This window comes from Oncorhynchus mykiss, chromosome 15, assembly GCF_057628025.1.
Source record: "Oncorhynchus mykiss isolate SJ-2025 chromosome 15, ASM5762802v1, whole genome shotgun sequence".
Lineage (NCBI taxonomy): Eukaryota > Metazoa > Chordata > Actinopteri > Salmoniformes > Salmonidae > Oncorhynchus > Oncorhynchus mykiss.
The window spans coordinates 34,872,155-34,885,923 of record NC_143036.1 but is presented as its reverse complement, the minus strand read 5'-3'; the positions used below and the strand labels follow the sequence as shown (position 1 = coordinate 34,885,923).

Below are 13,769 nucleotides of genomic sequence, written 5' to 3'. Positions count from 1 at the left end.
ACCTCATGTCATTCTGACAGTTTAATTGTGAATGATTTTGGACACTGAGTGAGTCAAGAGCCAGCACATGTGATTGTTGTCATGCAAAGAAACTTGCCAGTGTGCCAGCCAAAGATCATCAGAGTCAGGAAGAAAGACAAAATTATGTGAAGTGAAATTTCATTGGCCTGACTTGATTGATTCATTATTTTTCTCTCCATTACCCACTTTCCCTTCTTCCCTCTTCTCTCCATCTTTGTCTTCTTGTTGTTCCCCTGTCTCCAACCCGTCAGGATGATGCTATCTGCCAAACTGGTAGTCATATCCTCATACTCCACCCTGTACCGTGACACTTGTTTACTCCTGAGGATGAGGCAGGTGATGAAAGCCAGCTTCCTCTGAGAAAATTGGCTGTCGACAGTCACCTCGTTCCCCTCCCTCAGGATGATAACTGTAACGTTGTCTCTAACACTGCGACTAGCTGTCTCTGTGTTAGCACTAACACTGGTGGCTTGACACGTCACTCCTTTGATCTAAAGTGGGGGGTTATAGCTCTGAGAAATATTTCCACTTTTATGCGTTCTTATCTGGTCCCTGACTGGCTAACACAAGCCTCTGTCAGTTGAAGAGCTGTGTCTTCATGACAGTGGAGGCTCTTAGGCCCTTGGCGATGTGAGGGACTGGGTCAGTTATTTTGTTTAGCCGTTATGTCTGCCTCATGACTTGATTTGGTTAAGTTGTCTGTCGAATATGGAACATCTATTCCTCCTCCATGTGTCATGTTAAATCGCTAATTTGAGTGACGATTCCTAATTTGTTTACTCATTTATATCCAACTTTGTTGTTTTTGAATTGTTCTGTGAATGAGGGAAGATGGCTGGAATTAGTTGCCTGTTGCTTGGATATAGATGCCCATTCCCTTCACCTATGATCATTGGCCTAACAAGCTAGTACTTACATTAAGGGAGTTCTCATTTGGTGCACTCCTCTCTATTTATGGATACATTTTCTGAAACTATTGAAAGTTATGTCAAGTACAACAGGAACAGTCCTTTTGATTGAGTGCACTTTGACATAATCGACCACCTCAAGGCAGCATACAAAGAATGTCCCATAAAAATGGTGCACGAAACCCTTACCTTGCCAACATACTGGTTGTCATTCCCTGTGTACTCCTCCAGAAGAAAGAATTGATTCCACATCCATCCTCGTTTGGAGCGCTGGAGTATCCTTCCATCATCCTTCTCTTGCGATGTTCCCAAGAGATTCACAGTATTTCCAGGTGCCACAGGCAGGGCATTGATTGGCTGCAGGATGGAGAGCATCAGTAGACCCAGGAAGTGATTGGTTATCATGGTATCCAATCACACGGGAAATAGTTATGTATGACTAATGAGTTATGGTAATGGGCTTCTGGTAGGATGCACGCTGGAATGAAATGTAACCAAATCAGGCATTGTAGTCTTCTTCCCTTTGATCCCTTATTGATCCCTGTGAAGAAGAAGAACATGGATAAATTAGAGAGATAACACAAGCAGGATATTGACTTGAGGCAGTCATATTGGGTTTCAATATCCCCCCAATGGTCATATTGTCTGATTGTGTCTAATACAGATGTAGGATCTTAATTTGATCACCCATTGCAGGATAACTTTTGCATGAAATAAAACATGTGTAGTGCATTTGAGGTTTTATCAAGACTTCTGAAGTTTGTAATTTCCAATTTGAAATGACAGACTTCCAAACATGTACATTAATTATTATAATCCCAATAATAATTCACATTAGTTGTTGCAGGATAATTTTCCTGCTCTAGCAAACTGGCTCATATTAAGATATTTTATCTGTATCAAGAGATAATTGGTTTCAACGCTCTTTAGTGTTGCCAGTGTTGTACATTGCTACTGCTTAATCTTCCTAGAGAAAAAAAACAAGCAACATAAACATGTCACCCCCCCCAACCCTTGGGTCACTTGAGATTGCGTGTGACTAACACATTTTTGTTAATTACTATAGCTCCTGCCTTGGCCCAATCAGTGTAATTTTGTAAATGCCAGATCTCTATAGCAATGATGAGCATTCACCCAAACTTCGTCAAAATCGGGCCGGTGCCATCTGAAATATTGCGTGTGACTAATGTACGAACGGTCAGACAGATGGAGACAGATCCTCAGTTCCCTGCCCAATTTCATCGTGGGGGACAATTATGAATTATATGGAATTAGAAACTTCCTTAAATGCATTCATTAATTATCTTGGGCTATATAAAATCCATTTTGCATTTGTCCAGCATTACGAAATTTAAGTTCAGCTAAAGGCAATGCTCCCGCATTGGCACAGACTGCTTTCAAGGTAAACACTGCATATGTTGGCCCAATCAGAAATTACCTTTAAATGTCTATAGTGTAATCTGTAATGCTTCAGCGATACAGATTGAATAGAGCTTTTAGTAAAGGAATTATAGCTCCAATCGGCATCTCAAAGAGTCATACATTTTACCTAGGATTAGCTTAAACTAGCTTAAACTTGCTGGTAGCCAAACTTGTAGCAGATTTGATCAATTTGATTTGTAGATTTGATTGGTACTAGAGTAATACAGTCCGGTAAATAATGCAGTCCAGAATAATATTTACCCGCAAGGCGTGCAGGTCAAATTATTTGCCATAAACTGTGACGCCCTGATCTGTTCCACCTGTCCTGTGCTTGTCTCCACCTCCTCCAGGTGTCGCCCATCTTCCCCACTTATCCTCTGGGTATTTATACCTGTGTTTTCTGTATGTCTGGGCCAGTTCGTCTTTTTTGTTCAAGTCAACCAGCAATTGTCTCTGTTCCTATTTTTTCCACAGTCTCCCTTTTTCACAAAGTCTGCACTTGGGTCTTACCTTGATTCCTGATATAAACATAAGTACCAATGCTTGGTAAATAGTGCATAAACAATTGTAAAGGATGAATTACAAGAGTAATTTGTTTTTGGTTACAGTCAAGGATATGTTTTGTATTATTCTACAAAGGCCTACTGCAACACGTTGCCTAGCCTATTTTAATTTCCCTTACAATAAAACATTAAAATGTAATACATTGATCGATTGTTTTTGCAGATTTGATTAGTAATAGAGTAGTAGTAAGTAATACAGTTTAGTAACAGCTATTTTCTGTTTTCATCATTAGTTTTATTTTGCTAGCCAGTTGTGAAATGAAACAATAGGTATTGACAAAGTGAATTATAAAACCGCCAGGCTAGAATGAAATTGAAGGAAGTTAGCTAGCTTGCTAGATACTTAGCTAGCTAGCTAGCTAACTCAACCACAGTTTTCCTAGCCTGGTTCAAGTTCAACTTAAGCTAGCCATCTTCGTGTTAATTGATACATGGTGACTGACCACTGACAAAGCTATATCTACTGGGCTTGCTGGCAGCCAAACCTTGGCTTCTAAAGGTAGCCATTGTATTATTGACTCCATGGCACGCGCTATGTAGACAGTGGGTTGTTTAGCAACAAAACCGATGAGTGTGCAACCATGTAGCAAAGAGGCTGGGTTGGCTTAGAATCAAAGGATTGTTGACAACATGTAAACTATATTTCCTCTCCAAATCTTTATTGAAATAATAAATACATTTGCACAATGAGCACTTGTTCTCTTTCAAGCACATTGTTAATTTTAGCCATACTGTATAATCATAGACGTGACAAGAGTCAAAACACCTCAAAACAAGAAAGACATGGTATCATAACAAGAGACAATGAGCCACCTGCAAATCCCCACATGGCAGCTTCTTGTCATTGTTGTTAGCTGTCTGGCCACCCAGAATCATGAAAAATACAGACCTCTGCCCCCTCGAAGCGCACACATCGTCTTTGTGACGTTATCAGCTAACCAGTCTGTAGTGCCTAGATGAAGCAGAATCCCCACCAGGGCCAGCCTTGATAGGTAATTTGCGGATGCATGCATAATTTATGGACTTTGGAAAGTTAATCCTAATAAATCTTGTCCTCCTTTTATAAAAAGAGACCATTTAGTGTGAAGCTGGTGGAAAGGCCATAGTACCAGCGCCATCCTGACAAGCATTCATTGTGTAACTCACGAGGGGCCTTGAACAAGCAAGGACCATATTAGATCATTTCTCTGCTTTTGTTCAACAATCAATAAAAAAAATGAAAAAACAAAGGACCTTGTTTGTAGCCAAATTAGTAAGGTTCCATTGATGAAATTGAAGCACCGCCACATGTAAATGCATGTTATCCCATGAATGCAAATCAAATAATTCAGCTAATGAGATCTCAAAATAAAACATTATTCATTCCATCAGTCTTAAAGAGCACTGTGGAATGTAATTCATGTCATTAAGGCTAATGCCTACACTGAATCAAACCGTGACTCTCAAACATGCAGGTTATGACTTATATCCAAATGTTAAAAGGTTAGGACAGCGACAGAGAGAGACAGTTGTGATTGGGAATACTGGTATGGTCTCAGCTGTCATCCAAGGTCAAGCCTTCAAAACATAAAGTGTAACTAAACCATTAAAGTTCATTTTCAGTCTGCCAGACCTCGGTCTAGCAGTTTCCCAGATGTTTAACCTTGTTAAAGTACAAGAACAATCACTAATTTAATAAAAATGTGCACTACGTGAGGACAAAGTAATGATTTTCACAAAACATACAGTAAGCTTAACAACATGTACTGGATGAACCAAGAAAATGTGATATCAACTGTAGGTGTCGCTGTCCCTACCAACAGATAGAAGATACAGAATGAAGCCACGCTGATTGGGGGAAGTCGTGGGGTGCCAGTAAGCCATAAGCTGATGATGATGTGCTGTTATCACTTCACTACGTGTCCAGGCTTTGCCATGAGTATGACAGGCGGCATGGCAGGCGCAGAACCCCGGAAATCGGGAAACATTGGCTGGCAATTAATTTGGTCTGATTCCTGTGATTGCATTTTCTAATTATCATTCAAGGCTGTCCTTGAGTTTTAATAGCATTCTGGATATTAATCTTTGATGCACCATGTCTATTAAGCATTAGGCCAGTGTGTCTTTTTAAAATTCCTCCACACCCTGAGCAGAGCGTACTGACTCGATTTCTTGACCAGATGCTATAACTCCTCTCACTGAATCATCTTGGTTTGATTAGTCAATTAAATGCCTACAGTATATTAAAAATGTTGTTTATGATTATATTAGGTGGTAGGAAGCTTGATAGGCTTGGCATGCAAACAGACAGAGATGCATGAAACAACAAATCATTAAATATGCTCTTAAAATTTAAGTCTTTAAATAGAGCGTTTGGCAATTTATGGTTGTCCATTCTGGCAAAAGCTAGTGGAATAAACACTATTTCTATGAAGGCTTATATGGTTATCAACCATTTATCTGTCCTTTGAATATGACTTTTAAGAACACACACAGTGTTGAATAAGTTGGGAGTGTTTAGACTCCTAACAGAAACGGTCAGTGGAATTGCTCTCGCCCTTTATACTGTAGAAGTATTCTGGGTGCATTTCTCTTGAGATTCAAAACCTATCTGCAACAGCAGCCTTAATATGGAATAAATAACCACCCTGAGACCAGCTAAGACCATTCTATTTAGCAATACACTGCAGATTGCTCCCTAAGCATCCCTTATAATGGAGTGTATGTATATATATATAAATATATATATATATATATATATATATATATATATATATACACACACACAGTGGGGCAAACAAGTATTTGATACACTGCCGATTTTGCAGGTTTTCCTACTTACAAAGCATGTAGAGGTCTATAATTTTTATCATAGGTACACTTCAACTGTGAGAGACGGAATCTAAAACAAAAATCCAGAAAATCACATTGTATGATTTTTAAGTAATTAATTTGCATTTTATTGCATGACATAAGTTTTTGATCACCTACCAACCAGTAAGAATTCCGGCTCCCACAGACCTGTTAGTTTTTCTTTAAGAAGCCCTCCTGTTCTCCACTCAATACCTGTATTAACTGCACCTGTTTGAACTCGTTACCTGTATAAAAGACACCTGTCCACACACTCAATCAAACAGACTCCAACCTCTCCACAATGGCCAAGACCAGAGAGCTGTGGAAGGACATCATTGATACAATTGTAGACCTGCACAAGGCTGGGATGGGCTACAGGACAATAGGCAAGCAGCTTAGTGAGAAGTTCAATATGACGGTCAATCACCCTCGGTCTGGGGCTCCATGCAAGATCTCACCTTGTGGGGCATCAATGATCATGAGGAAGGGGAGGGATCAGCCCAGAACTACACGGCAGGACCTGGTCAATGACCTGAAGAGAGCTGGGACCACAGTCTCAAAGAAAACCATTAGTAACACACTACGCCGTCATGGATTAAAATCCTGCAGCGCACGCAATGTCCCCCTGCTCAAGCCAGCGCATGTCCAGGCCCGTCTGAAGTTTGCCAATGACCATCTGGATGATCCAGCGGAGGAATGGGAGAAGATCATGTGGTCTGATGAGACAAAAATAGAGCTTTTTGGTCTATACTCCACTCGCCGTGTTTGGAGGAAGAAGAAGGATGAGTACAACCCCAAGAACACCATCCCAACCGTGAGGCATGGAGGTGGAAACATCATTCTTTGGGGATGCTTTTCTGCAAAGGGGATAGGACGACTGCACCTTATTGAGGGGAGGATGGATGGGGCCATGTATCGCGTGATCTTGGCCAACAACCTCCTTCCCTCAGTAAGAGCATTGAAGATAGGTCGTGGCTGGGTATTCCAGCATGACAACGACCCAAAACACTCAGCCAGGGTAACTAAGGAGTGGCTCCGTAAGAAGCATCTCAAGGTCCTGGAGTGGCCTAGCCAGTCTCCAGACCTGAACCCAATAGAACATTTTTGGAGGGAGCTGAAAGTCCATATTGCCCAGCGACAGCCCCGAAACCTGAAGGATCTGGAGAAGGTCTGTATGGATTAGTGGGCCAAAATCCCTGCTGCAGTGTGTGCAACCCTGGTCAAGAACTACAGGAAACGCATGATCTCTGTAATTGCAAACAAAGGTTCCTTTACCAAATATTAAGTTCTGCTTTTCTGATGTATCAAATACTTATGTCATGCATTAAAATGCAAATTAATTACTTAAAAATCATACAATGTGATTTTCTGGATTTTTGTTTTAGATTCTGTCTCTCTACATGCTTTGTAAGTAGGACAACCTGCAAAATTGGCAGTGTATCAAATACTTGTTCTCCCGACTGTATATATATATATATATATATATATATATATATATATATATATATATATATAGGCCACTGATGCCCACATACTCTTCTACAATAATCAAACTTCAGTCGCACACACAAATCTTGCTCTGCAATCAGCAAACTTTTACAGACAACCAGTGGTCCACGTCCCACAGTTTGAGAATGTCTTATTTATGTTACATTCTACCAAAATATGACCAAATCCATCATGGGCTATATTTGGTTCATGTGATGTCCCTGTGGATAGACCTATCTTAACAAGACGGAGCGATGGTTTGAATACGTATTTGCCAAAAACAATTCTTCTTTTAACAAAACTGTGCACTTGAGATTAAGGCAGTTGTGGTGCAATGGGGTCAAGGACTATAAATGCCTGTTTTGTGATTGACAGACTGAGTGGCTTTAGCTACTGATTGCACACTGACAGACTACACAATTGACAGACCACCACAGAGCCTAAGTGCTACTACAGTAGGGGTGGTGATGCAGCTGTGAAAAAGCGGCAGACCTGAAAAACGTGTCCACTTGGTGGAGCCCTAGACCTTTCCAACATCGCAAGCATCCTGGCTGCCTGCTGCAGTCTCTGGCAAGGCTTGACAACTCTTTACAGAACCTGCTGCAATTTTGAAATGCAGTTTTGAAATGCTGTCTTCACTTTGTACCTTGAAAACTGGTCCAAAAGGAGGTCGAACTATACAATGTGTGAGGCCATGAACAGACAAAATCCTTTCAATTGCATAAATTGTCACTTAGAGTTAGTGGTGTGATTTTGATGCACTAAAACTGAACGGAAAGCTTACAATTTCATTCACAATTTATTTTGCTGTCCATGTCAGTTCATTGATTATATTTTGTATTATGTGTTTTAGATGAGCCCTACTACACAAAATTAACTTTGTTGCCTGATCCAAGCATTTTATAACAATGACAACCCTTCTGATCAGCATGTGATTTTTTTTCCAGATTTTCCTATATATATCCAACATGATCATTTAGAGTTCGCTCTGTCATGTTTCAATTTGAGCCTGTTGAAAGCTTTGGTTGAGTATTTGGGAGAGAGAGAGAGAGAGAGAACCATGCAGTGTCTGTGTGGGAGGGATACAGGGTTTTGCTATTATTCATTCGAACGCTGAAAGGCCAGTACATATCGGACAATAATAATTCATAAAAATGTTAGTGGTTAATTTGTGTTAAACAATAATGGCATTACCCAAATGACCCAGTACAAACTGCACCCTTATAAATCACGTGTGACTATAAGGCAGTCTCTACCAAGCCCCATAGCACACAACAGCAGATAGGGAGAGGATGAGAGAGAGAAAGAGACAGAGGGATGCAGAGATGGAGAGAAAGATAGAGACATGGGGATGGAGAGAGAGAGAGGGACAGAGAGATTAGTTCTGTGCTGTAGGGTATATAGAACATAAACATCCTAACATACTCATTGCCCCTATTATTGCAGTGCTCAAAACCCCACAATGAACTCTTTCACCCTTCCATGCATCTGAGCTGAGATAGGAGCAGTAGTGTAGTGCCTCACCATCAAACCTGTTCACATTTAACTACATGTACGGTTTTGCCATTGCTACCACACACACACAAATCACTCTTGTAGCTGACATAAAAGTCTGAATATGATTTAGCTTATTGGAAGCATGTGAGGCCGGTCATGAAACATTTCATCAGAGTGATACACTGGAGGAATCTGTAAATCTGTCCTATGAGCTAGCGCAATGCTAGTCCTATTTTGTTTAGGAAGTCTCTAAATTTACAGGTAACTGCCGAAAATAATGAAACTTGAGTAAATGAGGGATACGTATAATTCAAAGTATATTGAAGTAGGTGCTTTCACACGTGTGGTTCCAGAGTTAATTAAGTAATTAACATCCCATCATGCTTAGGGTCATGTATAAAAATTCCCAGTTGCCCATTGTTTTGGCTACCATGGTTAGAAGAAGAGATCTCAATAGGTGTCTCAAAGGAGCATGGGGGTTTAAAGTGTGTGTGTGTATGTGCGCACACACACGTCAGTCAGTCACCAGAACTCAACCCAATTAAACACTTATGGGAGATTCTGGACAGTGTTTTCCATCAACAAAACACCAAATGATTATTGTGGAAGAATGTTGTCGCATACCTCTCCAATAGAGTTCCAGAAACTTCTAGAATCTATGCCAAAGCGAGAAGCATTGAAGCTGTTCTGGTGGCTTGTGGTGGCCCAACGCCCTATTAAGACACGTTATGTTGCTGTTTCTTTTATTTTGGCAGTTACCTGTATGTAGCTGCTGCCCTTCAACATCCGTAATTCCACTGTACGAGCACTGTGCCAGTCCTAGTTTGTTTTCATAAAAAGTCTCTGCATTCATGAGCACTGTTCATCCTATTTTGTTTAAGAAAGTATCTGAATGCATTTACAGATTTTGATAGGAAATGTAAAACCTGTAGTGTATTTGAGGTTTAAAAAATGCTTCTAAAGTAATTTCCACTTTGTAATTTTCACTTTGAAATTTCAGGCTTGATTTTCTGTTCCAAAAAAATGTATCAACTCATGTATGAACCCCTACAAAAATGTGCATTAATCATAATCGAAATAATAATTCACATTTCCTGTCAAATTAAAATCCTACGTGTAGCTACTGCCCTTCATCAGGCACTTTTTATTTTGAAGTTTCCTAAGACTGCAGAGATGGAGATGAGAGATTTGATATAACACCAGAGATTTGATATAAAAAATCCTACAACACAGAGAATAGAAAACAAAAAAACTGAACCTTACCTTTGTTATTCACAGCTAGTAGTATTGTCCATCTGTGTTTCTGAGTGTCATGGTACTGTCTCCCCACTCCTCGCGTAGCAGTGCTTAGCGGTGGCACTTATTCTATCTCCTCTTGGCTGCACTTACATCCAAGACTGAACAGTACTGCAAGCGCTAGTGTGTGTGTCAGTGTTTGTGTGAGCCTACTGCCTGCTTCCTCTGTCTCTCTCTATGCTCTTCTCCCTCTACCTCCCTCTCTTGCTCCACCTCCTGCCTCACATTTGATCTTCTTCCCCCACCCTCTTTCTATCCTCTCTCTTCCTGCCTCTCTCTCTTTTTTCTCTTTCCCTCTCTCCTTCTCTTTGTCCATCTATCGCTCTCTCTCTCTGACTCCCTCCCTCACCCTCTTTCTCTCACGCTGCACCACTTCTCGCTGTGGATGTCAGGGAGGCTGAGGCAAAGGGGACTCTGCTTCTGATTGGCTGCCATTCTCAAGTTTGCGATGAAGAAAGAGAGGGCAAGGGAGAGAAAAAAAATGAAAGAAATGAAAAGGAAGCAGAGGGGAAAAGGATAAGGGAGAAAAGAGAGTGCCCTTACTCACAGTGAGAAGCAGCAGTTGACTAAAGCAGCAGTGGAATTGAGGATGGGGGAGTTAAAGTTTATGCCTTTCGAGGGGGTCCACTATTGAATCACACATTCATATATGGCAACACAGATAGACAAAACATTTATCAAAAGGAAGTTTGTTTTGAACTGTCTGTCCTATATCTTAGTGATATAAGAAAGAAACTAAACTGCCTTCAGATGAGGCTTGTGGGCATCCTAGAGAAAAACAACCAACACATACTTGGTCAGTCTCACTTTTCAATGGAGGGGTCATATTAGTGTATAGCCCAAACGGTTCAGATGCTAAAGAGGTTTTCGTGAGAAGACAGATTTTTGCAACATTCCACCGCAGATGTGGAAGGCCGTCATCGGCGGATGGGGTAGATTGAGACGCAGCCCATGCAAAAAAAAAAAAAAACTCTCGCTTTAACAAACAGCATTTGATGGGGATTTTTCATTATACTAATTAGATATCTGCTCAGGTGAGGACATCAAGCTTCACTCCGTTGATCTACATGTGTGAGTGGGATTTTTGGAGTAGCGGACACTTTTTGGTAACATGACATCCTCGCCGGTCACACTCCCATTCACAAGGGGACAATAGCAAAGATTAAATTTTTTTACATTTTTATTTGGTGAAAACAAGGTAGATTTGCCATCCCTTGCTACTAGTAATGAGCAGCTTGGCTAAAAACATAGCAAGTTAGCTAGCCTTTTTAGCTTCTATGTGAAATAATCAGATTTATAATGAAAAAAATATGCTGTGGCAAATATTCTTATTCTTTACAGGTGTAACTAAAATATTATCCCAGTTTGATATGCTGCTTGTAGTATATTTACGGTAGGACTCCTGGAAGGCACAGAATGAACTCCATATGACTGCAGGGAGAAAAGCAGCTCTGTAGAGAGGAGGCACCCGAGTCTAACCTAGGTTGTCCTGATCAGTCCAGCTCCTCTGTGATGTTTGATGTCTCAAGCTATCAGCCCTATCTAATATCCTTTCAATGACAGTAGAATGAAGGAGAGAAAGGCCATAACTTGTCAGGGGGGGGGGGGGGGGTTCTACAACTTCATCTCCATTGCTCTCTCGTCTGCCTGGGTGGGTGACTTGGCCAACCGGACTGCAGTGAAATTGAGCGCGTGCGCTCAGGCAGTTAGTCCAGGCAGGCAGCACTCCGTCATGTCTTTTCATTATGTGCTTCATCTTGGATGCATATCAATATAGCTCTTCCACAATCCCCTGCCTTTTGAAAGTGATATAGCATTTTAATTCAGTTGAGGGAAATGGAGAGAGTTAATATATCACAAGGGTGTTTGATTCTGAGTACAGAGAAAAAGAGAGTAAGAGAGAATGAGCGAGAATGAGAGTGAGAGAGAGAGAGCGTGATAAAGCATCAAATGCCAATACACATACGTGTACCCTGAGCTGATAAACAATGTGATGGAGTACCTTTGAAATGCATGGTATGCCACTCAGGGTCTGCAATCTCAATGAATAATTTAAGGTAAGCAGCAGCTGTACCACTAGCCACCCTCATCCCACCGCAAGTTTTATCTCCCACTATCAGTGTGAATAGATGATTAACTTGAAGTCCCAAATTGCACCCTATTCCCTGCATAGTGCATTACTTTTTACCAAGGCCCATAGGGGGAATTTAAGACGCAGGCAAATTCTTACTGCAACAAATAAATAAATAAAAAAGCAAACAAGCTAAACTAATTAACACAGGCACAGGCACTGAGGTACCCTTTCTCTGATGTGAAGCCAAGTCCACATCCTTCATAATTTACAATGTAGTTGTGTTGTTTATGCGGCCATGAGAGAGAGATAGTGTACGTGTGTACCATGACTGCGTGTGTATGCGTGTGGATGTGTACACACATGTGTATGTGTGGGTGTATGGGTGGGTGCCACCATGCCCCTGTGTCCTACACTAACAAGTCAGGGTAAAAACCAGGCTATTTTGTACATATGTGCATATCATTGGTTTTAATCTACTTGTTATTTACACCCCTGGGAGGTTACTTATGTTGTTATTATCGAGCCCAAACAACACAGTGCAATCAGAGAAAAACAGCCAAATTGTGTGTCTGACTCAGGTTTACACCATTTACAGCATGACTATGTGTGCCAAAACTCTCTCACACAGACCTTCACCGAATCATGCCCTTGCTCTCCCCGAGGTGCAAGACTTATACGTAACTCTTAAGTACGTTGCTGGATAGCTTAGTAAAAGTACACCGCTGAAAATTTGTTGCATTAAAAAAAATGCATATTCCAGGGGCAAAGAAACAATTTTCTCCCAGTAAGAGCGTTTCAGGGATGCTATCCCAATTGTCTGACTGCATACCAAATGGCACCCTATTCCCTATATAGTGCACTACTTTTGCCCACACAAGTTAAGCTTTCAGCGAAATCCTATATGGTAGTCTGGTCCCAGACTGTATGAGCTTTAGCCAACTGTTTTATAATTTTCATGCTATTCATGTTTGTCATGGTATGACAATGAACAAACATTGACAGGTTGTTGGCTTAAGCACAAACAGACTGGACCACTAAGCTAATCCTATGGGGCATTATGTATTACATATTCAAATATTGTAGAGAGTTGCCTCTTTTCCTATTTTCATTATGCTTATTTCAACTTGCTTTGGTATGGACTTTTATACTGACCTATAACAATGTATTTATACCAAAAATGTAAGCAACTCATTGCCATGTCACCATGTTATGTCACCAGGACACAGATATTTTGACCCAATTGATAGGAAGGAAAATGTGATTATAGTTATTAGTACACTGTAAAACCCCAAAATCCATCCAGTAAAGTGAACTCAAAGTCAGTAAAAAGTCATTATTTCTTGAAATGCTTATGTGGTACTGACTCAAAGCAAAATGAGAAGTCACATCAACTCTATTTTCAACATCTATTTTTTTTTTGAAGTCAGGATAACCAATTATAACTTTTTCCAAGCATGCTCTACGGCAGGTATTTCTTGGGGATAAAAAAATATATATATCTGTGTTTTTACATATACATTGACTGATTAATCTTATGCTACACATTGATAAATAACATACAATTTTTCACAACTAATCAAATCATTTAGTTAGATTTGTTGCCTTTGCTGAACTGGTTGTTCCAGTTCAAATGAGTCTCCTCACACGGTTACTAACCCTAGTAGTCAT

General features: G+C 40.5%; 1 protein-coding gene across 1 annotated transcript in view; it reads right to left on the bottom strand.

The window, feature by feature from the left end:
* Window positions 1–10,317, bottom strand: part of LOC110490016 (cadherin-10) — a 47,487-nt gene extending 37,170 nt beyond the window's left edge. Inside the window, exons 1-2 of the mRNA XM_021563092.3 lie at window positions 9,995–10,317; window positions 1,119–1,470 (exon numbers count right to left, since the gene is read on the bottom strand). Coding sequence (XP_021418767.3) covers window positions 1,119–1,334 — 216 coding nt within the window. The 5' untranslated portion in view covers window positions 1,335–1,470; window positions 9,995–10,317. The remainder of the gene's footprint in view (window positions 1–1,118; window positions 1,471–9,994) is intronic.
* Between the last annotated feature and the right edge of the window lie 3,452 nt (window positions 10,318–13,769).